This window comes from Lolium rigidum, chromosome 7, assembly GCF_022539505.1.
Source record: "Lolium rigidum isolate FL_2022 chromosome 7, APGP_CSIRO_Lrig_0.1, whole genome shotgun sequence".
NCBI classification, from domain to species: Eukaryota; Viridiplantae; Streptophyta; class Magnoliopsida; order Poales; family Poaceae; genus Lolium; species Lolium rigidum.
In genome coordinates, this window is record NC_061514.1 from 343159694 (window position 1) to 343182643 (window position 22950).

The 22950-nt window shown below is 43.7% G+C and overlaps 2 protein-coding genes across 2 annotated transcripts; both read left to right on the forward strand.

The window, feature by feature from the left end:
* The first annotated feature begins 1186 nt into the window (after window positions 1-1186).
* Window positions 1187-8990, forward strand: LOC124674979 (putative MYST-like histone acetyltransferase 1). Its single transcript, XM_047211033.1, has 9 exons — window positions 1187-1482; window positions 1872-1960; window positions 2152-2211; window positions 2442-2654; window positions 3548-3616; window positions 4577-4738; window positions 7051-7144; window positions 7264-7406; window positions 8594-8990. Exons 1-9 carry the CDS (start codon window positions 1200-1202, stop codon window positions 8795-8797), a joined length of 1317 nt encoding a protein of 438 aa, XP_047066989.1. The 5' UTR covers window positions 1187-1199; the 3' UTR covers window positions 8798-8990.
* Window positions 8991-17079: 8089 nt separating this feature from the next.
* LOC124670346 (probable inactive receptor kinase At5g10020) lies at window positions 17080-21468 on the forward strand. The gene is made up of 3 exons (XM_047206857.1): window positions 17080-18178; window positions 18825-20504; window positions 20700-21468. The coding sequence occupies exons 1-3, from the start codon at window positions 17254-17256 to the stop codon at window positions 21278-21280; spliced, it is 3186 nt and encodes a 1061-aa protein (XP_047062813.1). The 5' UTR covers window positions 17080-17253; the 3' UTR covers window positions 21281-21468.
* The last annotated feature ends 1482 nt before the right edge of the window (window positions 21469-22950 follow it).

Here is a 22950-nt window from a genome sequence, read left to right on the forward strand (position 1 = left end):
GGCGGAATATTTTTTCTTTCAGTGGGAGGCGGACTACTGTCAGAGTGGAAGCACGAGCATACCTCTAATTGTCTGTGTACATGTTTACCTCAACGGTCCAATTTGTGTAATTGTTGGTTCTCTTGCTAAAAAAGCATACACCAGTAGAAGAAACGCTTATTTACAAGCTAATCGTAATGGCCTCAAGAAATGGAACTTCTCGACTCACAATATGACAACTTGTGGACAGAACATGATGTGATGCCTTTTTTATTTTTGAAACCTTATTTGGCTTATAGTACTATATTAGAGAAAGAGAATAACATATATGACAATGGGATAATGGGGGATACGGAATTCCGGGGGAGACGAACACGTCATCACTATGCCACCACAATTCTCTCAAAAAAATCTCATCTCTTTTGCTGGTCACTACAATTCTAATCGGTGGTGGGAAATATCTAGAAATGCGACCACTAAAGCATATGCAAATGCTTGTAGATGCCCAAACTTCTTTGAATCACCACACAACGGAGCTTATAAATCACACCTAACACATCGGTGGGGACACACACATCGCCATGCCACCATTATCTCGCATGGCTAATGAACTTTCTCGAAACAACTCGAAGGAAGAGACGGTTGGCGAAGATAAATGGTCGCATCATAGAGCCACACCGACAAACATCATAAGAACCAACACATGAACTATTAAAGCCGTTGGGGACATAAACTCACACGCTCCGTGCCTCTGTGGCAATGCTAGATAAAGTTCCACCTAGACAAGATTAAAGATCGTGAAATTTTAATTTTGATATATAATATACCTATCCTTGTTGCATATATGTAATATTTTGTATTCCATGTCTTAGATTTCGTTGTCTTCATTTTATTTATGAGATGTCTTTTCTTATTATTCCTTCAACAGATTAATGATTTCTTGTGCAAGTCTTAACCAATCAAAACAATTCTAAATGGAGTATTATAAACACAAATACTAGGTATAATATTGAGGCACTTAGCTATTTCACATATTCTTACATGTGGGCCCGACTGATTTTTTTTTCACCCATCTGCTCATATCAATATCAATCAAGTCAGCAAGAGAGGATAAAAGGTCGATACCCAAGGCTGCAAGGCCCAAACACGGTCAAGGGGCCCAATTGCCCAACTCCAAACCGCCTCACTTCTGATCCATCCTCTCCGACTCCGACGACGAGATGGGCTCGATGGAGTTGTGCACCGCGCCGGAGAACGGCACCGCCGCGGCCGCCACGGCGTGCAACGGCGGGGCCGCCCCGCCCAACGGAGGGGTCGAGAGGAGGCTGAGATCCATGGCGGCGTCCGCGTCGTGGGCGGCGCATCTGCCGCTGGAGGTCGGGACGCGCGTGATGTGCCGGTGGCGCGACCAGAAGCCCCACCCCGTCAAGGTCATCGAGCGCCGGAAGTCCTCCTCCTACTCCTCCCCTGCCGACTACGAGTACTACGTCCACTACACCGAGTGTAAGCAGCCTCCCCACCTCGACCCCATCAGGATGCTTCGTTTCTAGGGTTAGGTTTCAGGGTCTTCAGGTTGGGGAATTTGGGATTAAATGTTTAATTGAATTTACCGTCACTGTAACCCAAGGGGTTTCTAGTGATGAATTGATCTCCAGGTGTGCCTTTGCATGGGGAGGCCAAGTTTGTAGTGTACAATCACACATTTCTACTGCATTTTCAGTTGGAATGGAAGCTAACACCTCATAGACTAATTTTCGTTGCTGTGTCGTATTGAGATCTTGTAGAGTTTACGCCGGTATAGAAACAAGTTAATTTAATCATAATCAAGCTTGTTTTATCATTGACTTATCCATGTTTATTGATCATCATATCTAAATGTTCTGGATTCACAGTCAATAGGAGGCTGGATGAGTGGGTTAAACTTGAACAACTTGACCTTGATACTGTCGAGGCTGATGTTGATGAGAAGATCGATGATAAGGTAAGATAAATGAGTGCCGTTCAGTTGTGCTCATGTTAATGATATATGTACCATTTACTCTAACATTAGACCCATGAATGTATTATTAAGTTGCTGCCTACTTGGCTGAGATAATATTTTCCTGAAGCAACATGCGGTACTACCCTTTGTTTGAAAAGAATACTTACACGACTCCTTGCACATTTATCCAGGCAACAAGTTTGAAGATGACACGGCACCAGAAACGTAAAATTGATGAAACCCATGTGGAGGTATGTGATGGATTAACACTGTGGATAAGTTCATTCCTTTACCTGTCAAATTCTTATTTGAATATTTATTCTTTGCAATTGGTAGCCAGGACTTCAGTTCTCTCTTTATTGGCATTTCGAACAAATGTGCCCACGATTAGATTCCTTGATTGTCTTGTACTGGAATTATATCTTCTTTCTAATGTTGGGCTGAAACTTATCTTTCACTTGGATCTCGATTTCCCTTGTAGCAAGGTCACGAGGAGCTTGATGCTGCTAGCTTACGGGAGCATGAAGAGTTCACAAAGGTGAAAAATATAGCGAAGATAGAACTTGGGAAATATGAGATAGATACCTGGTATTTCTCTCCTTTCCCACCAGAGTACAATGACTCCGCGAAGCTGTTTTTCTGTGAATTTTGCCTCAACTTCATGAAGCGCAAAGAACAGCTTCAGAGGCACATGGTGAGCTTGCACACATTTGTTGCTGCATTTTTAAATTGTGCTTGTGAGATAGGCATTGCTAAACTTGATACTTCTAATTATCTCCTTCTGCTTGCTTACTCTATGCATTTGTCTCAGCCCATGTATATTGACTTTCTGTACATCTACATTTGGATACGGCCATTGTTTGTTTAGATGCAACCTGCGTCTGGATATGGGGATCTTCTCACACTTCTTTAGGATACTCTGAATTTTACCAGGGCTCCAAGCCAACTCCTAGTTTTCCACCTTTCTGGCTGTCCTTATCTCTAAATTCACTGTGACGGTTGTCACTCATTTAGTACAATGAACTGCATTAAGTAAGAATGCATACCGTGTTCTCTACCACATATTTTTCTCGGTGTCAGAGAAAAGTCACCTTTAGCAATCTGAAGCCATGGCTGCTGGTTACTGTTATAATCCCTTCTCAGTCACAAACGCTCTTTGGACATTGAGATGATCTCCAGAGCATAACTTTGACAACCAATTTGGATTATTATATATCTTTGAAGACTAATAGAACACTTTCTGAAAGTAATATTTGGGACTAATATGTTATATTATTCACATATGACCAACCTAAATATTTATCTAGATATTATTCGTCGAAGTAAAATTGTTTTGACTGCATACATTCTAGGATGCACTTAGTTCTTACTGGACTTAGTAGCATATTATGACTCAGATGAATCATGCTGTTTTGTGCACCATATCAATTTGACTTGATCCACGAAGACGATCTGATATTTTTTTCCTATCTTGCTTGCTGCACAAGTGCACAGATAATTTTTTTGTTTCAGTGGGTTCTGGCTTCTGATTCTCTTCAATACCACAAACCAGAATCAAATTATTAATGTCATTTTTTACTTCTTCAGAAGAAGTGTGACCTTAAGCACCCCCCAGGTGATGAAATCTACAGATGTGGAACTCTATCGATGTTTGAGGTAAGAAGTTTGAATGGCATTTTGGTAACCTGACATCCGTGCTCTTACCTTTTGGTTTATCTTGTATTCTGTTACCGGGATTCTGAAATCTATAATAACTAACTAGGAGCAACCCACGAAGTGTATTTCTGTCAACATGCAAACCATCCACCTCATTAAGCATCCTTGATTCCTTGAGCAATCGTAGTATGCCACATCACGCCCACTAAGTTATTTATATCAACATGAAAGCTTCCTACTCAACAAATATGCCACATTAGCCTTTTAGTGATCCACGAGCGCTGCATTTGAAATACCTTGGGTAAGGCTACTAGAGCTGCGCATCTGCAATTTATTGCTTAGAAAATATACTGTAGAAACAAGTTACAAAACTCAGTTCTCCCACTATAGGTAGATAATCCCAAGTCTCAGGCAAAGAAGAATACAAGGAAATGCATTAGTACCATCAGCGAGTTCAGTTTAGTTCTTCTAAAAAAAACTGGCAGCAGGTCAATCAGCACTGATAAAAATATCTTATCAGAGGATTGTGTTGGCAGCCAGAGTGTCAATATCTAGAGTGCAAGCATTAAAAATATAGCATTAATTGTTGAGGAATGAAATTCCATTTTCATGCTTTATGCAGAGTGATTGAGTGATGGTGTACATGAAACATTACAATCCATTTGAATCAAATGGCTTGATGTTATTTCCTTCTGGAATTGCGTATTGAGGAATTTTCCATTTGGATGGTTTCTACCTCCAGATAGACTAGGATCTCGATAATAATATAAAGAAATGTTTCTAATGTCATGTGTTTCTCAACTGTGGAAGATATGGTGATATTAGGAGGAGTTTAGCAGGATTATGGAAGAAGAAATATCTATCTTGAATCTGCTTGATTATTCTCTTTCTAATGCCTGTAATTTACTCCTGTTCAGTTTTCCTAGTATAGTAACAATATCCCTACTTCCACAATGGCAGGTTGATGGCAAGAAGAATAAGATTTATGGACAGAACCTTTGCTATCTGGCCAAGCTATTCCTTGATCACAAAACACTTTACTACGATGTGGATTTATTCTTGTTTTATATCCTTTGTGAATGTGATGACCGGGGATGCCATATGGTGGGATATTTCTCCAAGGTAAAGTTCATGGCGAGTCTCAGCAGTTATGACTTATGAATGTATGATTCTTGGTTTAAATCGATAGTGTAATTATTTCTTAGTTCGAATGATTGAAGAATTATATTGTGTAAAGCTGCTTCGATAATTTCTGCAGAAGATGCCACCCACATTAGTAGTAGAGAAAATTTCTTATTTGACACTACCTTAAAATGTGCTTCCATATTTGGCCCTGATTAACCTTTGTCTTCCCTATTTGACACTAGGCCTAAATTGTTTTCCCTAAAATAACACTCTCGTTCAGTCTGTTAGACTATTCCGTCCAAATCCCAGCTAGGCATGTCACTTATTTATTTGAGTGACCAAAATACCCCTCCGTACACCTGACTGCATGAGACTAACCGTCCAGGACCATAGTTTAAAAACTGGACCGGTGACCCAACTGGTGAGGCTCTCAGTTCAGGTTTTTGCCGGTCGGACCGCTGGTTCACCGGTTCACTGTCTGGTTTTTTAAGATACAGAGTACTCCCTCCGATCCCTTTTAGTTGACTCGGATTTAGTTTGTACTAAATCTGAGTCAATTAAAATGGATCGGAGGGAGTAGTATATTTTTACTTATATAAATGCTGTAACAAATAAATAATTAGTTTGCAAAAATATTTTAGACTTGCAATATGGCGTAGCAATTCACATAATAACATTACAAAGTAAGCAGGTGAGCATCAACTTGCGAACTTTGCCACGTCCAAGTACCTGACTCGCTTTTTTTTGACACCAAGTACCTAACAGGCTAACAGCCTAACACACACATGTATGCAATTCTGCATGCCGCAAAGCTGCAATCCAGCAAACAGCTAACACGCACGTGTATACCATGCAGCGCAACAAATCCAATTGGTTGTTTTGTTGGTTCACTTTTTGATGCTTTAGGTCAACGTTAAACGTACAAAAGAATCGTATGTCTTTTAATTACATCAATCAATCGCAGCTCAACTGGTCGAGTGGAAGGCTAGACATTTCGAGGTTGCATGTTCGATTCCCGCCTCCGCCGAATAATTTTTCTCTTTCTCCCGAGGTAATGCCTCCAGCGGGTTGGATTGGCGATCTTTTAGGGCGGTTTTCTCCTGTAACCGCTGGTTGAACTGCGGTTCGGCTGGTTTTCACCAGGTCACTTGCGCAAGCGGTCCAATGCGCTTAACAGACCGGCTGAGGCTTTGGTTCCGTTTTTTTCCGGTTCAACCGGTGGTCCAGTCTGGTTTTTAAACTATGTCCAGGACTCAGGTCCACCCACTCGTTCCATGCTCTGTCCCCAACTCACCAAATCATCCAGGTCCTCAATTCCTGAACCCTAGTTGTACGGCCGCAATGGCGGTGCTTGGTGTGGGCACTCAACCCCGACGAGATCCTGGCGCAGATCTGTTGTTGGGTAGGAAGTAGGCATGTGCATCACCTCCGGCAATTGCTTCTTGGTCTTGTAGTCATGTCCTTCTTTTGCTGGTCTGGTGCTTGCTTGGTTTTGGTTTTTCAATCTGGTAGTTCATCGGATTTAGACGCATCCCACATGTCTGTTTAAAAGTGTGATCTCCCATGTGCACTCAATAGCATTTCTGCATGATATATTTAGTTAACTAAATATGTGCAAAGTTACGTTTTCAATGATATTGTGCACTGAAATTGATCATGCACAAATTGATCACTTGTGCACGATGTTCACTAAAAAAGGAATTTTATTCTGTCTTCATGCTCAAAGGTTGAGGTTTGTACGCTGTGAACTGCATTTGCCCATTGTACTACTGCATGATACTGCATTTTGAGTTTGCTAAATATTTGTGGGGTATGGTCGTATGGAGATGCATTGAAGAGTTTAGCGACCTACAGATGGTAACAAATAGTAGATCGGTGCGCTATGTGTAGAAATACAAATCAGTATACCACACTAAATATGAAATATATACTCAATACTCCATAACAGAGGTGTTCCATCCAAGATTTCTCAACACAATGTGTACGAATCAGATAAGGAGCACACTGCTGCTGGGAGCCAAACCAAATTTGTTTTTCCTGAAAAAGTTTTTATCACATAATGCATGAGGGGCAAAAGCATCTTTTCATGTTGAATTTAACACCATTAGTGGTCAAAATGGACCTAATGTCATATTAGGAAAGAAATTAAATCTCAGCGTCAGATAGGGAAGAAAAAGGTTTTCAGGGCCAAATAAGGAAGCACATTTTAATGTTGTGTCAAATAAGGAATTTTCTCTTACTAGTAACGAAGCATTTCTGCTTCAGAACAAATGGCCGTGTTTGTTAAATTGGCTTTTATCTCTTGGCAGGAAAAGCACTCTGAGGAATCTTATAATTTGGCTTGCATTCTCACTCTCCCTCCGTACCAGAGAAAGGGATATGGAAAGTTCCTGATTGCTTTCTGTAAGCGTGATGTCTTATGCTATTTCGTTCATCTCATTGTTCGTCTTTTATTTTGTTACGGATTAAACTTGTTTCTCTACCTTTTTTTATTCATTATTGAATTTCCTTTATTATGACAGCGTATGAACTTTCTAAAAAGGAAGGTAAAGTGGGGACACCAGAGCGTCCTCTCTCAGATCTTGGTCTGGTGAGTTATAGAGGCTATTGGACTAGAGTACTTCTGGAAATTCTGAAGAAACATAAGAGCAACATATCTATTAAGGTTAGCACTGTTTCCTTTTCTTTATCTTACCTTGTTGCGTTAGTTTTTATATTATTATTACCCTTTCTGTTTGTCGAGAAGAATGCAAAAGATTTGCGTCTCAATATATTGAAAAGTTGGAAAGGAGTTAAGCCCAATCACAGGGGCAGAGTACAGCAAACAAACAACAAAGGAAAATACAAATTAATTTACATCCCAATCCCCTTGGTAGAGCAGTGTGCAAATCTAGAGTCCCCGAATGAGTCTATTGTATGTACTCTTTTCAACAGATGATCCAACTGTGATGCAATAGTCAACACCTTCTCCTTTTATTGGGTCCATACGATGAATTTGATCTACCTTATCCAATCTGTTTGCTGTTGCTCCTTTCACTGTCAAGCAAAACTAGGGCAAAGAGCTATTTATTGTTTCTAGTTGACTTATTGGAAAACAATAAATAGGTTCTCATGGATATGTTACATTTTTATGAAATTTCCCTTTTCTAATGATGCATCATGCATGTTGACTTCACACTGCCAATCAAACTACCCTGAACTACTGTCCCTCAACATTTGGCCTCTTCATATATTTTTGTCTGCACTCCTGGTTTTATTTTTTATGGGCCTAGAGACTTCACAGCTTGCTATACTTGTTCTGAGGCGTAATTTCCAAATCTACTCTGAGTAAACCTTTTCCATCTGTTGCCTTATATATCCTTGCAAATAATGGTAGTCCAACAGTCCAAGTTGATATATGATTGTAGTCATCTTTGCATCTAAGAATTCACCGGCAGCTATAACCAGTGAAATATTTATGTTCATCTGTTTCCTGAGTAAGACAGTTAAACTACTATTCCTAAGGATTTTGCACACAAAAAATCTACTGACAGTTTCAACATCCTTCATTATATCTTGAGTGTGTCTGAGTATTTTGCTTCCTCTCCATTGAGGGTCATTGATCCATATGTTCTCTTGCTCTTTGGTCAGTGGCTATTCATCTTGCCCTGTACTTCTTGATGTATGCAAAGCAGACCATTTGATGATATTAGCAATAAGTAAAGTCTGGATGTTAATTGTTCTTGCCTTTTTTTGTTTGTTTGTTAACCTATAATAACTCAATGTTCCTATAGCTGCATCTGAATCCACATCCGTACTGATCGCCATTTTCTATCATATGGTTTCCTAACAAGTTTTCGCACTTACACACAGGAGCTTAGCGACATGACAGCAATAAAAGCGGACGACATCTTGAGCACACTGCAGAGTCTGGACTTGATCCAGTACCGGAAAGGGCAGCACGTGATCTGTGCGGACCCTAAGGTCCTAGACCGCCACCTCAAGGCTGCTGGCCGGGGAGGCCTGGACGTGGACGTTAGCAAGCTAATTTGGACGCCATACAAAGAACAAGGCTAAAAGCTCATCTTTCCGTGCCATGTCAAATTAGATAAGCTGACCAATTCAGTCCTGTATATTTCTGTAGGATCTCTCTCCCCTCTCTCTGCCTGGTACCGTGACTGTCGTTCTGTGTAACATCACATTGTTGATTGTTGTATCACCACATGGTTTGCCAAGCTTTGCAGTTAATAATTATGTCACCGGTGTGGTCTTCCTGCTCCTACAGTCGAGCAGCACATGCACGCCTGTGTTGGTTAATAATTATACAGGTCCCGTATTTTTTTTTCTGCTCCATGTTTTTTACTTGCTCATTTGGCACTGGCATTGGCAGGCTGCTACCATGCATATGCATCTCGGTTTTTTGACAAACACTGCAAATCACTGATTTGAAGAAGCGAATGGCAACTCATCTCATCAGTCCCAATCGTTGAGAGGTTGCTACGGTGTCAAGTAGAGTGGGTCATTTCTGTTATGAAACTGGTAAGACACGTCCTTGCACTAAATTGGGAGATGAGTTTGAAGTTCAGTATTGAAGAAATTATTGAGACTATTGATCAAAATTGATCGGAATTGCTAAGTTTCAGCTAGCTGAGACATAGCTTATGTTGTACTCATGTGTTCCAAATCCTACTTTAAATTGATCGGAATTGCTAAGTTTCAGCTAGATGAGACGTAGCTTATGTCGTAGTCATGTGCTCCTACGTTGCATTTTGTTTTTTTACTTGAAGATTCGTGTTTGCTGATGTTTGTACTTTACTTAGGCCCGCGTTGCACGCTGATGTAATCAACTGAGACGTAACTTAAATCTCAGTCAACTGAGCATTAGAGACACCCCAAATTGATACATACTCCGTTTCTAAATATAGTACGATGGTTTGACAGCTCAAATTAAATTGCCAAAACCTTTTTATCTTGAGAAACAGAGGAGTAAGTATGCAACTTCATTCATATTGCACAAAACGGGCATATTTTGATTATCTAGACCTGATAATACTTCTACTGTATTGTGCGATAAAACAATTCTATGATTTTTATTTATGTGCTCATAGTCTCGTATGTGCCCCCTCCCCCAGTATCGCCAACCCTACCGACGTTTCTACTCCGTGTAAAACCCAACCCAGCATCATATTCCGCACGAAAGGGAAGGGCAACATGTGCATGTGGTGTCGATAATCGCTACCAAATGCAGGTGGGCCGATCGGTGGTGATTCTTCCATTCCATGTTAATGCAGAAAACATGGACACGAAACAGAGGTCAAAGCAGAGCTGGACCTTGACATGGACAGGAAGAAGCTGGGACATAGAAGGGCAAGCCGTAGCCATGCAACCTACGTGGTCGTGGAGCACATGGATAGTTAGGGCATTTCTAGCCTATCCCTTGCACCCCTCCTTGGCGATACGGGCGGGATTATTATCTCCATCTGTAAATACATCTTGTAAGCCGTCGGTTATGATTTAATCGCTTCATTGAGAAAATCCATAGCGTTGTGTAAATACTCCTCAATATAGCGAAGTTTTACGTGCCAGCTGTTTTTTCCACGTCAAAATCCTCGTGTCCCATGTGATTAGTTTGTTCCCTCTTTGTTATTTGCTTGTTGCGTTTATAACACGTATCGCTGCCGCAGATCCGACACATCACACGAGTACCCCTTGCGTATGCGCTCGAGTGGCGCCCATGCCTCCCAAGGGTCGCCTGCCGCAGACCCGACACGTCATGCGAGTACCCCCTGCGTAGGTGCTAGAGTGGCGCCCATGCCTCCCGAGGGTTGCCCGCCGCCCAGGGGCCCTAGCTCCTGAGATATGCGGCTGACTTCGAGAAATCGTGCGGCTCCACCCTCGCCATCGGCCTACGTGAAGGCACGAAAGCTGCAGAGGACGGGGCACATGATGATCTGCGGACGGGAGGAGGAGAGCGATGTTGCTGCCTCCGCCGTGGGATGAAACGTCGTGGAGGTGAGTGTGGCCGCCCCCAAGACGAGCGTGGAGAGGGCCCGCAACAAGGGAGACCATGGCGGCAACGCGGACAACGGCGAAGGGTCTGAGGCGGTGGAGCTAGGAGCTAGAAGGAGGCTCTTCCTGGTGATGGATATAGTCTCAATGGCTTTGAAGTATGGCATGAAACTCACTAGGATATCCTTCAAAAGAGAATTTATAGAGAAGGGTATTTAAACATAGAATCATTTTGAATCCCATTTGCATCCGGATTGAGCTAAGGAGGTGTGAACGGCAATTTTTTTTCTCTGGAGGAGCCTCCACAGAGTATATTTAAGGAAAAATTTGCTATAAGACATCTTTATTTTATGGCGTTTGTCAAAACACACCGTCCGATCAAATCTTTGCTAGGTACCATTGTTATTGTGCGGCACAGAATACACCACCTATCTACAAAGAGGAAATTTTGCACTTTTGGCTGGCATGACTGGTTTTGAAGAAAAAGTGCAAAACTCGTGGTTTTTGGACATATGGTGTGTTCTGAAAAATGTGCTACAAAATTGTAATGGTGTTTGGCAAATACATAATCGGACAATGTGTTTTAGCCAACGACGTAAAATATCGGTATCCTGTAGCAAATTTTTCCTATATTTAAAGGTCATCGAAATAATCTCTGATATAAGGATCGGCTAGGTACGATTTAGTCCCCTAAGATAGAAATTTTACTCTTTGGTCGGCTAGAGATACCATAATAGTTCTCCCACGTTTGCTTGGCATGCACCTGAATGAACGCATGGGACTGGGATGGGCGTTGTGCTGTGTGACACCGTGACACCATGACTGGTTACGTACGTAGTACGTACCCCACAGCTGAGCTAGGCAGCGGCCTAGCTACCCCGGGCCTGCGTGATACAGTCCCCGCCTTGAACGGCGCCCTGGACGCCGCACATGGCGCGCGTCGAGGGGAGGAGACACGCCTACGTAGTACCTGCTGCCATGCAGCGCTACCTTGGTCGCTTCCTCTGCTCTTCTGATTGTCCGTATTCGTCCCAATCCAGATTTGGTTATTCTGATGATCGGATTACACCTACTGTTCAAGGAGCGCGAGTACAGTGCCCGGATTAACCGAGATCGATGTGACGGGGGCGTGGGCGAGACGAGAGTATATCTTGTTCAACTACCTTGACAGACTCAAGATAGTTCGGGCCGGCAGTCGTCGTCGTCGTCGCACTCGCATACTATATTCGCCGGAGCCGAACCGAACGACAGAGGATACGCGCGCGGCGTGCGCTGTAAAGCAGAATATATATGGCGCCACGGAACGGGACGCGCATCCACCACGCAACACGGAGGCGGTGGTCACCGCGCGTACGCTCGGCCGCTCCCGTTCCCTCCTCCCCAGATCGATCGGCGCCCATTTTCTATTGCCGCTCGCCGGCCGACTTGTTTTTGCTCCCCTTCCATCCATCGCTTTTCTTCTCACCTCTAGTCTGGATCACTCTCGCTGGGTATAGCGGTGGGAGGAAGAGTGGAAGACCTTTTGGAAAGCAAAATTCGCTAGTCACTCACTGCGGTCTCTCTCAGCTCAGCTGGCGTGGCTCGGTCTTTATCCGCGGTCACTGGCCGGCCGGCGAGCTCAGCCTTATCCTCCTGACATTCTTGGCCCATACATGCATCCGCCCTTTTGGAGGGAGACTGGCTAGACACACTTTTTGCCACTTCTTTTCCTCCCACTCCCAGTGCGCATAACGGACTGTCAGCCTCCAGGGACCACCAACAACATGAAGCAAGTTACAAATATCCAAAGTTTCATAACAATAACAAATACTGTAAAATAAATGCCATGTATGCATGGAGGTTAGAAAATACTGTAAAATATTTTTTTTTTAAGAATCAGGTGCGCCTACACCCATGTTCTCCGCCATATTTTCGGTGCTTATTTTATTCGGCAATTTGACTAACATCTATGTCGACGTGAGCTAGGCCGGGTTCAAACTCTGCTCCACCCTATATACTAACCAAAAGTTTCCGTCATTAACCCATCTCGTTAATCATTCAGGTTAAGCCGCTCCCTCAAGCATCATCTCCCATGGATCACCACAACTACCTTTAACCAACTTGTTAATCCTCGCGACAAGCGTACCGTACGTACGTGCCAGTGCCACCGGGCAGTGTTTTAGCTGCAAAAGACGCACGGAGAACATCATCGCACCGAGTGGCGAGGCAACGCAAGCAGCTTTACCGGGTATTTTCAAATTGAAGCAAGCCTGATTCATCTCCCTAACCCTAAGCCACCCAAAGGACAGCGAGCATGCAGCTTTAGGCCACCCTAACAGTAGTAGTACTAGACAAGTAGATAGCCAGTAATATATCTCTCTTGTGCAGTGGAAGTGTCCTAGCTAAATTTTTGCTCGATCGAGAGAGCCGCCGAGCTAATTCGAGCCTTTTGTGTTGTGCATTTGTCTACGCTAACTGTCGGGTCCAATAAGATTATAAAATTACAGAAATTTGGATAAAAAGCATTGGACACCATATATAAAGACAAAGGAGTTCTAGTAAGAGTTTGAGCGGATGAAAAATTTCCTCCATAAGAAAGTGCAAGTGAATCCTTTGTAAAATTTCTCTAAGACCCCAAAGAATAGGGAGTCACGAGCGGTAGAAATAGAATTTGTGCATTTGCATATCATGCATCTCAAAACGAAAGTTCATTTCAAAATTTAGAGGGAAAGTCCAAATAAAATTTAGAACCAAAGACGTAAGTGTATTTGATTTGCACTCATATACACATCAATACAAAAAAAATGAAATTCTACATCACGGATGAACTGAATTCAAAATGGAGGTTTGAATTATTCAAACTTGATTTCAAATTCAAATATTCATAACAAATAAAAAATAGAAAAATACAAGAAAAATTTGAAAATGCTCAAAATTAAATTATCTTTCATAATTAAAGCATGACATAGTTGATTACGAAAGAAAATACAAAAGGAAATCAAAGGAAGTAAAACCCTATTACGAACTACAATGAAATAAAAGAAAAAACCTAGCTACACCTACCTATACATCTTCTTATCATCACACTTATCTTCCTATATTGATCTTCTGACCTACAAGATATAAACACAAAAACAAACCATTGGCTTATGCTAAAAGGTTGGCTCCACCATCTGGTGAAGCCATTTGCTATTGAATTCAAAGGAAAAGATCCAAGCGAGAAACCCTAGAATCAAAGCCATTGTGCAAGTGAATCCTTAGAAAATTTCTATGGAGCCCAATTCTATGAACAAACGACCAACCTAGCAAAAAAATCTTAAAGAACCGAATTCTCCAAAAATTCTACGAAATTTATTTTGAAAGGAGCCCTCGATGGTGGAGGCAGTATCACATGGAATACGCGTATCACAACGATGTCTCCTTATTGATGTTGTCATTGCGACGACATTGAAAGCATGTGGTGCTTTGGTCTGGCAAATCACTCTAAATCCTACATATTTTCTCTTCCTCTTTCAACCCGATAAATTATAAGTTAGAGATGGCGACCGAGTGTCTTGATATACCTTATGGTTTTATCAAGTACCTTTGGTATTCATGTTTATTTTGGTGCACTTTAATAAATAAAATCAGATTACTTACTACGAAAAGAATCAATCGAAAATGGTCGAGATGGACCATAGCAAGTCCATGTTCAAGATTAGGACGACAAAACTACCTATATTCCTATTTTCCATTAAAAATATATAAAGAATAAGGACTAGATTTTGAGGTTGATTAGTGGGATCCTCACTGTGCATTTTTATTAATTTTCAACGTTTGTAAAGTACAAAAGGTTGTTGCTAGAGATTAGTAAGAAGAGACTAGCTAGAAGGCAATAAGCCCAAAAAAGAGAGAAAAAAAGACTCTCTAACTATCTGAATCTCTCAATGAATAAGGATTAATTAAGTCCGTATGAAAAAGTTTGGTATAGTTAAATGAGCTATTTTTTGTAGGCTAACCATACCATTGTTACTTTGTGGCAAGCATACATATTGGGAGATTCAGGTTATAAAATTACACACTTTCTGTTTGTTGTGTAAGAGGCGTATGTCAGGATTTAACCATTTCATCATTCTGTAAGGCTCAATCGTACCTCCCATTGTTTGTGGCGAAACTTATCTTGGGCGATACAGGTTAAGACATGCTGATTTTTGTTGATGTATCACACGGTGTGTCTGTCGATGTTTTACACGGTTTGGTCTGGTAACAGCTCATTCATTGGGTTGGTACCTTCAACTAATCTCCCAAGTCGGTGATCTTGATTCTTCGGTGCGAGAAATATTACTACTTAATTCCCCACATAAATCAGCGGTACCAGCCAGGCATGTTCCAAGCCCAACTGATTACCATTAGTACATTGCACTGATGGCAATTAGTCTATTACCTAATCAATCAGCGAAACTTCCTAATCCATTCCCAGGGATCACACAAGAGAGAATCATAATGTGTATGTAATCGAGAAATCGACACTCTTTTCGCGTTTCCACATACGGTGCGGTGCATAACTAATTAGTTTAAATCACGGACAGCTGGCTGCCACAACACATGTCTGGATGCTGATTGTGAACTTAAGCTTTGTTCTTGCACTACTAACAGTTATGCAAAATTCCTTGCAGGATTTTTAGTCGCAGCTCAGGACCAGCCTCTCTCTCTCTCAATCAGAATTATCAGATACACAATGTGCATAAGAATTTAGAGGGAAAAAATAGGTGGAATATTTGACTTGTGCAGCTCCAATCATGCCGGGGCCCTCTCTACGAAACTGAAACCATATCCGCTGATTAAGCTTCATGTGCTCTTTTTCCATCCCTCTAATATCTTTCTTGGCACTAGTGTCTCTGTCATTGACAACCCCTATCTTGATGGCAAGAGAAACTCCAAACCCCAAAGCCAGTCACTCTCCCAGACCGATTAGTGCTCCGCACCAGGTCATTTTCAGAGCCCATTTCCTCCTAACAGCAAGCATTCTTTTTCTTGACAGCAAGCATTCTGGATTAGGAAAATCTTTATTTCCTTTTTGCCTTCATGAAAACTTAGAAAAATGCATGTTTCAAGGAAACAATTCAAAGATTTGCTAAGGAACCAGAAACACAAGAAAAAGAGCAGCTCGGACATCTTCTGAAATCGCTGGGTTTTCCTTACATTTTGGTATAGTCTCTGGGGGTAGCACAGCAGTATAAGCTGTTGATGTAATTGTAAACTCTCAGTCTGATCTCTTAAGCCTTCAAATGTGCATGGAGCTAAAAAAAATCTCCCCGATCTACCTGGTACACAAAATCTATAATTGGACATGTGGACAGGGTCCTGAATCTGAGGTCTGTGTCTTTCTAAAACCGTGAGCTACTGAAATAAATACTCCTGCACTCCCATTACTAGTGATAATTAGCAGCATCTCATCTCATGTTGCTTTTGATGTAAGAAAAATGCAAGCTTATTACACTGTTTGTTGCTGTTGTTTGGATATTCTTTTATCTAGCCTCTTGTGTTGTTGAGTGGTGTGAAGAAAGCTTGGGAAGGCAAGGAGGGGAAAGAGAGCAAGGCATGGCAGCTCAACTGAGCTGGAGGGAAAGGGGTCAAAGACCGAAACAGCCTAGGGGCATGTGGGGGCTCTTGCTTTCCTACCAGTACCCGGTGTCTGCACACATCATTTGGCACATTCTTTATTTCTCATCCCTCTCTCTCTCTCTCTTTTGCCATCTTGTTTTGGAACAGTATTAGTAGTATTGATTTTGCCTTGTTGATTATTCACAACTTTGCTTGCTGTTTTCTCTAACACTACCATATGGATCTGATTTCTTTCTTGAATAGATTAGCACCAAGATCTCTTCTACTTTCCATTTTGTTAAATGGGGGGTTTGGCTTGTGATGAGTGTGACATGTGATTTGGTACCATTCACTTATATCCAAGTTTGTTTCCAAGCGCTTTCCACATTCCTAGCATTTGTTTCACATCATGTGATGCACTTTGTCTGCTAATACATAAAGACATATAATAATTTTTCTGTCACAAAACCACAAAGCCAGCACATACCAACTACTATTCATCCCACCAAAAATGCATCTTATGTAATCTTTTATCACTCAAACCATTACTATCATCCAGTAATAGACTTACAATTTGGTACCTAGCTGCTAAAGTACTAAGCATATATAGCACTCCCTAATCCATATCCATAAGTATGGATTATAGTACTAGTTTGCACAGTGACAAGGAAGTAAACACCAAGTCACAGCTAAGGTTAAACACCACCCCTACACTAACACTAGACAACCACTTGTTGTATCTTTCCAGTCTGTACTGGACACCTCTCTCTCTCTCTCGCCGTTATTATTACCATCCATCCCTTCCCATTTCCAAAGATTTGGCCTTTCTCAGAACACATCTCACCTCCTCCCCTCTCTCACACACAGGCTAGCCTAGCCCCCTCCAATGGCCGCCAGCGCCGCCTCCTGCTTCTCCTCCCAACCCTAACCCTACCTCCAGCTCGCCTCCTCAGCCCGCATCCATGGCCGTGCTCCAAGTTCTCGTCTTTCTGCTTCTTTTCGGCGGCGGCGCCGCCGGCGACGACGTGTCCTCGCTGCTCGAGTTCAAGAAGGGCATCTCGGACCGGGACCAGAGCCCCGTGCTGGGATCCTGGTCCCCGCCGGACACGCCCGACGCCGGCGGCGGCGGGGATGCGTGCCCCGCCGGCTGGCGCGGCGTGGTCTGCGACGGCGGCGCGGTCGTCGGCCTCACGCTCGACGGGCTCGGCCTCGCCGGGGAGCTCAAGCTCACCACGCTCGCCGGCATGCGCGCGCTGCAGAACCTCTCCCTCGCCGGCAACGCCTTCTCCGGCCGCCTGCCCCCCGCCATCGGCTACCTCTCCTCGCTCCGCCACCTCGACCTCTCCGGCAACCGCTTCTACGGCCCCATCCCCGGCCGCCTCGCCGACCTCGCCGGCCTCGTCCACCTCAACCTCTCCTGCAACAACTTCTCCTCCGGCTTCCCCACCGACGGGATCCGGGAGCTCCAGAACCTGCGCCGCGTCGACCTCCGCAGGAACTCCTTCTGGGGGAATGCCGGCGATCTGCTCACCGAGCTGCGCAATGCCGAGTACATTGATCTCAGCGACAACCTCTTCACCGGCGCTGTCGATTTGGAGCTCGACAGCTTGACCAGCATCGGGAACACCGCCAGGTACATGAATCTCAGCCACAACAAGCTCAACGGCGGCTTCTTCCGCAACGAAACGGTGGGGGCGTTCAAGAACTTGGAGGTTCTTGATTTGAGCAACACTGGGATTGCTGGGATGGTGCCGAGGCTCGATTCTTGGTTCTCACTCTCGGTCTTCAAGCTGGCCGGCAATGGCCTTTTTGGGATGATGCCTGAGACGCTCCTGCATAGTTCGATGCGGCTTGTTGAGGTTGATCTCAGCCGGAATGGCTTCTCAGGTATACTAATATACCTTCTTTTTTTCCTAGCCAGTGGAATACACATAATATTGCTGAATTGGCATGATCTACTATGTTGAGTCCAAGGCAAAGGTCCAAATTTGAAATAGTGGCAATGTTGGTTTGATCTTTCCTTTTGAACTTCGGATGCCTTGACAATGTGGATGGCAATGAGCTCCCACTGAGTGGTGCTTATTACCCAAGCACCAAATCAGGTGCTGAGCATGGGTGGCACATTGGCAACACAAATATTTCTAACGATGGCAAATTCATCGTGCACCAAGTCTTTAATGGATCTTGAATTTGGAAATGTCCGTTTGCTTGGAGGATTAGATGAGCATACCAAACGTTTATTCTTGCGTATATGTTGTTTGTCGTGTTCCATTTAGAAATTGTCGCTTTTCGTGACACGTACATATTGAAATTTGCATTTTCATGCAGATAATTAGTAACCGTTCACTTGCCTGCGTGACTAGCTTGTAGCTGATCTAGTAGTTTTTGTCGTAGTTGCAACATTATTGTACGTTACTGTGTGGAGTCCCACACTGTTTCTATCTTGTTACTGCTATTCACAGATAACCTGGTTAGGTGATCATTGACATTTGTGTACAACTGTAAATGACTTGTATTCCTTATAATGTTGCAGGACCAATGCCAGTTGTGAACTCGACGACTTTGAAAATGTTGAATCTCTCTTCAAATATGCTGACAGGTTCATTACCATCTACTGTTGGTAAGTGTACCTCAGTTGATCTGAGTGGCAACCTGCTTACTGGGGAACTAGCTATTTTGCGTTCTTGGGATGGTATAGTGGAGGGGATTGACTTGAGTTCAAACAAACTGGAGGGCAGCTACCCGAATGATGTCTCTCAGTTTCAGAACTTAGTTTCTCTGAAGCTGAGGAACAATTCGTTGTCAGGATCCGTCCCTTCGGTGTTGGGAACCTATCAAAAGTTATCCTTCCTTGATCTCAGTCTTAATGCACTTGGGGGACCTGTTTTGCCTGTTTTTATCCTATCGCCTACTTTGACAGTGTTGAACCTTTCTGGAAACAACTTCTCTGGGATTATTCCATTTCAGAGCCCTCATTCAACAGAGTCAATAATGCTATCTTCTCAACCTGCTCTTAAGATTGTTGATTTGTCCAGTAATTCTTTATCTGGTCAGTTGCCACCAGAAATTTCTAACTTGCAAAGGCTTGAGTCCCTTAGTCTTGCGATGAATGAGTTGTCTGGGGAGATACCAGATGAGATAAACAAGCTTCAAGGATTGGAGTATGTTGATCTATCTCATAACCACTTCACTGGCAGAATTCCTGATATGCCTCAGACTGGTTTGAAGATGTTCAATGTATCTTACAATGATCTACGGGGAACACTTCCTAAAAGTGTTGAAAAGTTCCCCTTATCTTGCTTTAAACCTGGAAATGACTTCTTAATTTTCCCCGATGGTCTGCCTACTGGAAATATCAATGATCCTGGAGTTGCGCAGAGTCAGGCATCTCAGGGTCATGGACATAAGGCTGGTGTTAAAGTTGCGCTCATAGTTGGCTGCATTGGAGCTGTCTTGCTTGTGGTCTTCATTGCATTGGCAATCTATGTAGTGAGGTCTCAAGAGCTTTGTGGAAGAAACGGATTTAGAGGCCAGCTTACTATCAGAGATCTGAAAGTGGGGAAATTAAGCCGTCCAAACCTATTCAAGACTCCAAAAGATAATGTTATGCCAACGAAGACAAGTTTCTCGAATGATCACCTCTTAACATCTGCAGCTCGATCAATGTCTGCTCAGAAAGAATTATTGGCTGAGGCTGCTGTCGAGTATGGGTATGCTGATCCAAAGGAAGCTGTTGAGTCCACAAGCTCTGGTGTGGCTGGGACCTCAGCCGCAGTCTCTGCTCGGGAATCTTCTCCAAGGTCCGCTTTGCCGTCATCGCCACATTTTGCTGATTCTAGATTCCATGAGGAACCTGTGACTTTTGAAGTGTACTCACCAGACCGGTTGGTTGGAGAACTGATATTCCTAGACAGCAATCTAGTGTTCACACCGGAAGACCTGTCCCGTGCTCCAGCAGAGGTTCTTGGAAGGAGCAGTCATGGCACAACGTACAAGGCAGCACTACAAAGCGGGCATGTCCTGACTGTGAAATGGCTGCGTGTTGGTCTTGTAAAGCATAAAAAGGAGTTCACTAAGGAGATAAAAAGGATCGGCACCATCAGGCATCCGAATATAGTTTCATGGAGAGCGTTCTATTGGGGTCCTAAGGAGCAAGAAAGATTAATCATTTCTGACTATGTCAACGGTGATAGCTTGGCGCTATACCTTTACGGTAAATATCTCATGCCCATTTCCTTTTAAAGCTGCAATCTTGTGAATTATTCCTTGCTGGGCTGATCTTGTTTACAGTGAACAATCTCACACCTCTGTCATCCCAGAATTGTTCTTACTGCGAAGTCATTTATTTCTGCAAAAAACTTAACATTTTCTTGCTGTGTTTGCTGAAGATATGACCTTGTGTTTGCAGAGTCTACTCCTAGAAGATATTCCCGTCTGTCAGTTTGTCAGCGGTTGAAAATTGCAATTGATCTAGCTCGTTGCCTCCAGTTCCTACACCATGAGAAGGGCCTGCCTCATGGCAACCTAAAGCCCACCAATATATTCTTGACTGGTCCTGACCTCTCTCCGAAGCTGGTCGATTACTGTTTGCATCGGTTCACGACTTCAAGCGGCATCGCCGAGCAAATACTGAATCTAGGAGCACTAGGGTACCGAGCTCCAGAGCTGGCTACCGCAGCCAAGCCTATGCCGTCGTTCAAGGCCGACGTGTACGCATTTGGCGTGGTCGTCCTGGAGATGTTGACGCGGAAGAGCGCCGGGGACATCATCTCGGGGCAGTCGGGCGCGGTCGACCTGACGGACTGGGTGCAGATGTGCAACCGGGAAGGGCGGGGCACCGACTGCTTCGACCGGGACATCGCGGGGCTGGAGGAGTCCCCGCGGGTGATGGACGAGCTGCTCGCGATCTCGCTTAGGTGTATTCTTCCTGTAAATGAGAGGCCTAACATGAAGACCGTCTGTGACGACCTGTGCTCCATAACCGCGTGAGTTTTAATTCCCCGCTTCCCCTGTGTACATGTAACCCGATTTTTCTCGTCGATTTTTTTTGTCCAGTGCCCTGTAGGCAGGGTTTGTTTGGTTGATTGATTGGTAACTCTTAGTGTAAAGAGATGATTTGATCACCGTCCGTCCATCCATATTGATTGATTGATACCGCTGCTGCCATCTTTTCTTTCTTCTCCAGCCTGTTGCTGTCCACTTGTCAATATAGTTTGTTCTGCAGAATCAGATCCTGTGACCACCCTGTGATTGATGATCTGTGAACTGCACACAGCAGCATTGTCCATGTTACCCAGCACTGTAGCTGCATCTTGATCTTGATATTTCTTGTGTGGAGTGAATTTGCTCTGTTTATAAAACAGGGCACATGCCGCGCTGGGGTAGCTACAGCTCGTGCCTGATACCCAGTGCCCCCATGTAGCAACCAAAACTGGCGCACGAGTTATTGTACCGGTCCATCCGTTGCAGCTGCAGCGCTTCAATGTTTGCTGTGGAGAGACAGGCAGCGCCATGTTCTCCCAGTCGCAATAAGCCCGCTGTGCCGGCGAGGCTCCGATTGGATCTCCGTTCTGCCGCCATTGATGGCCACCGCCGTCCGGTGATGAACCTGAACTCCGGTGGACGGCCGCTGATCCGATCAGAACCGCCACTGGCAGAATCGACGCTGACGGGTCCCAGTTCTGTTCTTTACGAGAAGAGCGTTTGCATGGATGTACAGTACAGCAGCCTAGTCGTTTTGTTGCAGGAGCAGAGGCCATATGGGGTGATGGGGTCGGCCATGAATGATTTTGTCTCAGAAAATGAGAATGCCTGGCTGCCCCACGGCGGTGGTCCTCTCTGGAGCAGTTTAACAATTGACGAATCTGTCAGCACATGGAATGCAACTGCCTCCCATCACTCTTGATTTCAAAATTCATCAAGCCGACCTTTTTAGAACACCTTTTAAAACTCGAAACCGTATTGGTCGCGTCGAAATTGGTTGCATACCCATGCTACTGCTACTGCTACACATGCCCTGTCGCCATGTGTTCCCGTCTCTGAATGTTCCTGTTTCGCCGCAGCGAGACGACGGAGTGAATGCCTGCCGTTGCGGCGGATGGCGAGCAGCAACAGATTAACCAACGGAGCACGTCCAGCAGAGTGGTGCAAGTGATTGTTATACTGAATCTGCCATAGCACTAGATCGATACTGAAGCTGCGGGAGAGATCCACTGCACGAGCCGTGTTTGGGTTTTGCAAAATTCCATAGACATGCAGAAGAGAACTGCGAACATTTACCAAAAGCTTATTGTGATCTTTCCTTTTTTTTTAGCTAAACGTTTTCTTCCAATCCAATTTTTCCCATTAAAGTTAAAAGAATTTCATTAGTTAGCCTCTTTTTCCGCCTGACTCTTTAATCTTCAACTTAAAAATGCTAGTTTTAAAAAACGAGTGATTGCCCTTCTCTGGACCTAATTTAGTGGATAAACAACCAATCCACCCATTTTATGAAAAAGAAAGAGCGTGGTCTTATTCAAATTCAAAGCGCTTGGTAATTTTCAACCACCATGAATTCCAACACTAAGAGGCTCGAGGCGGTCTAAGTCCTATGCGCACCTCATATTGACCGCCAGTCCCAAATTGTTCCCACAGCGATGGTAGTTGATGCCAAGCTCGGC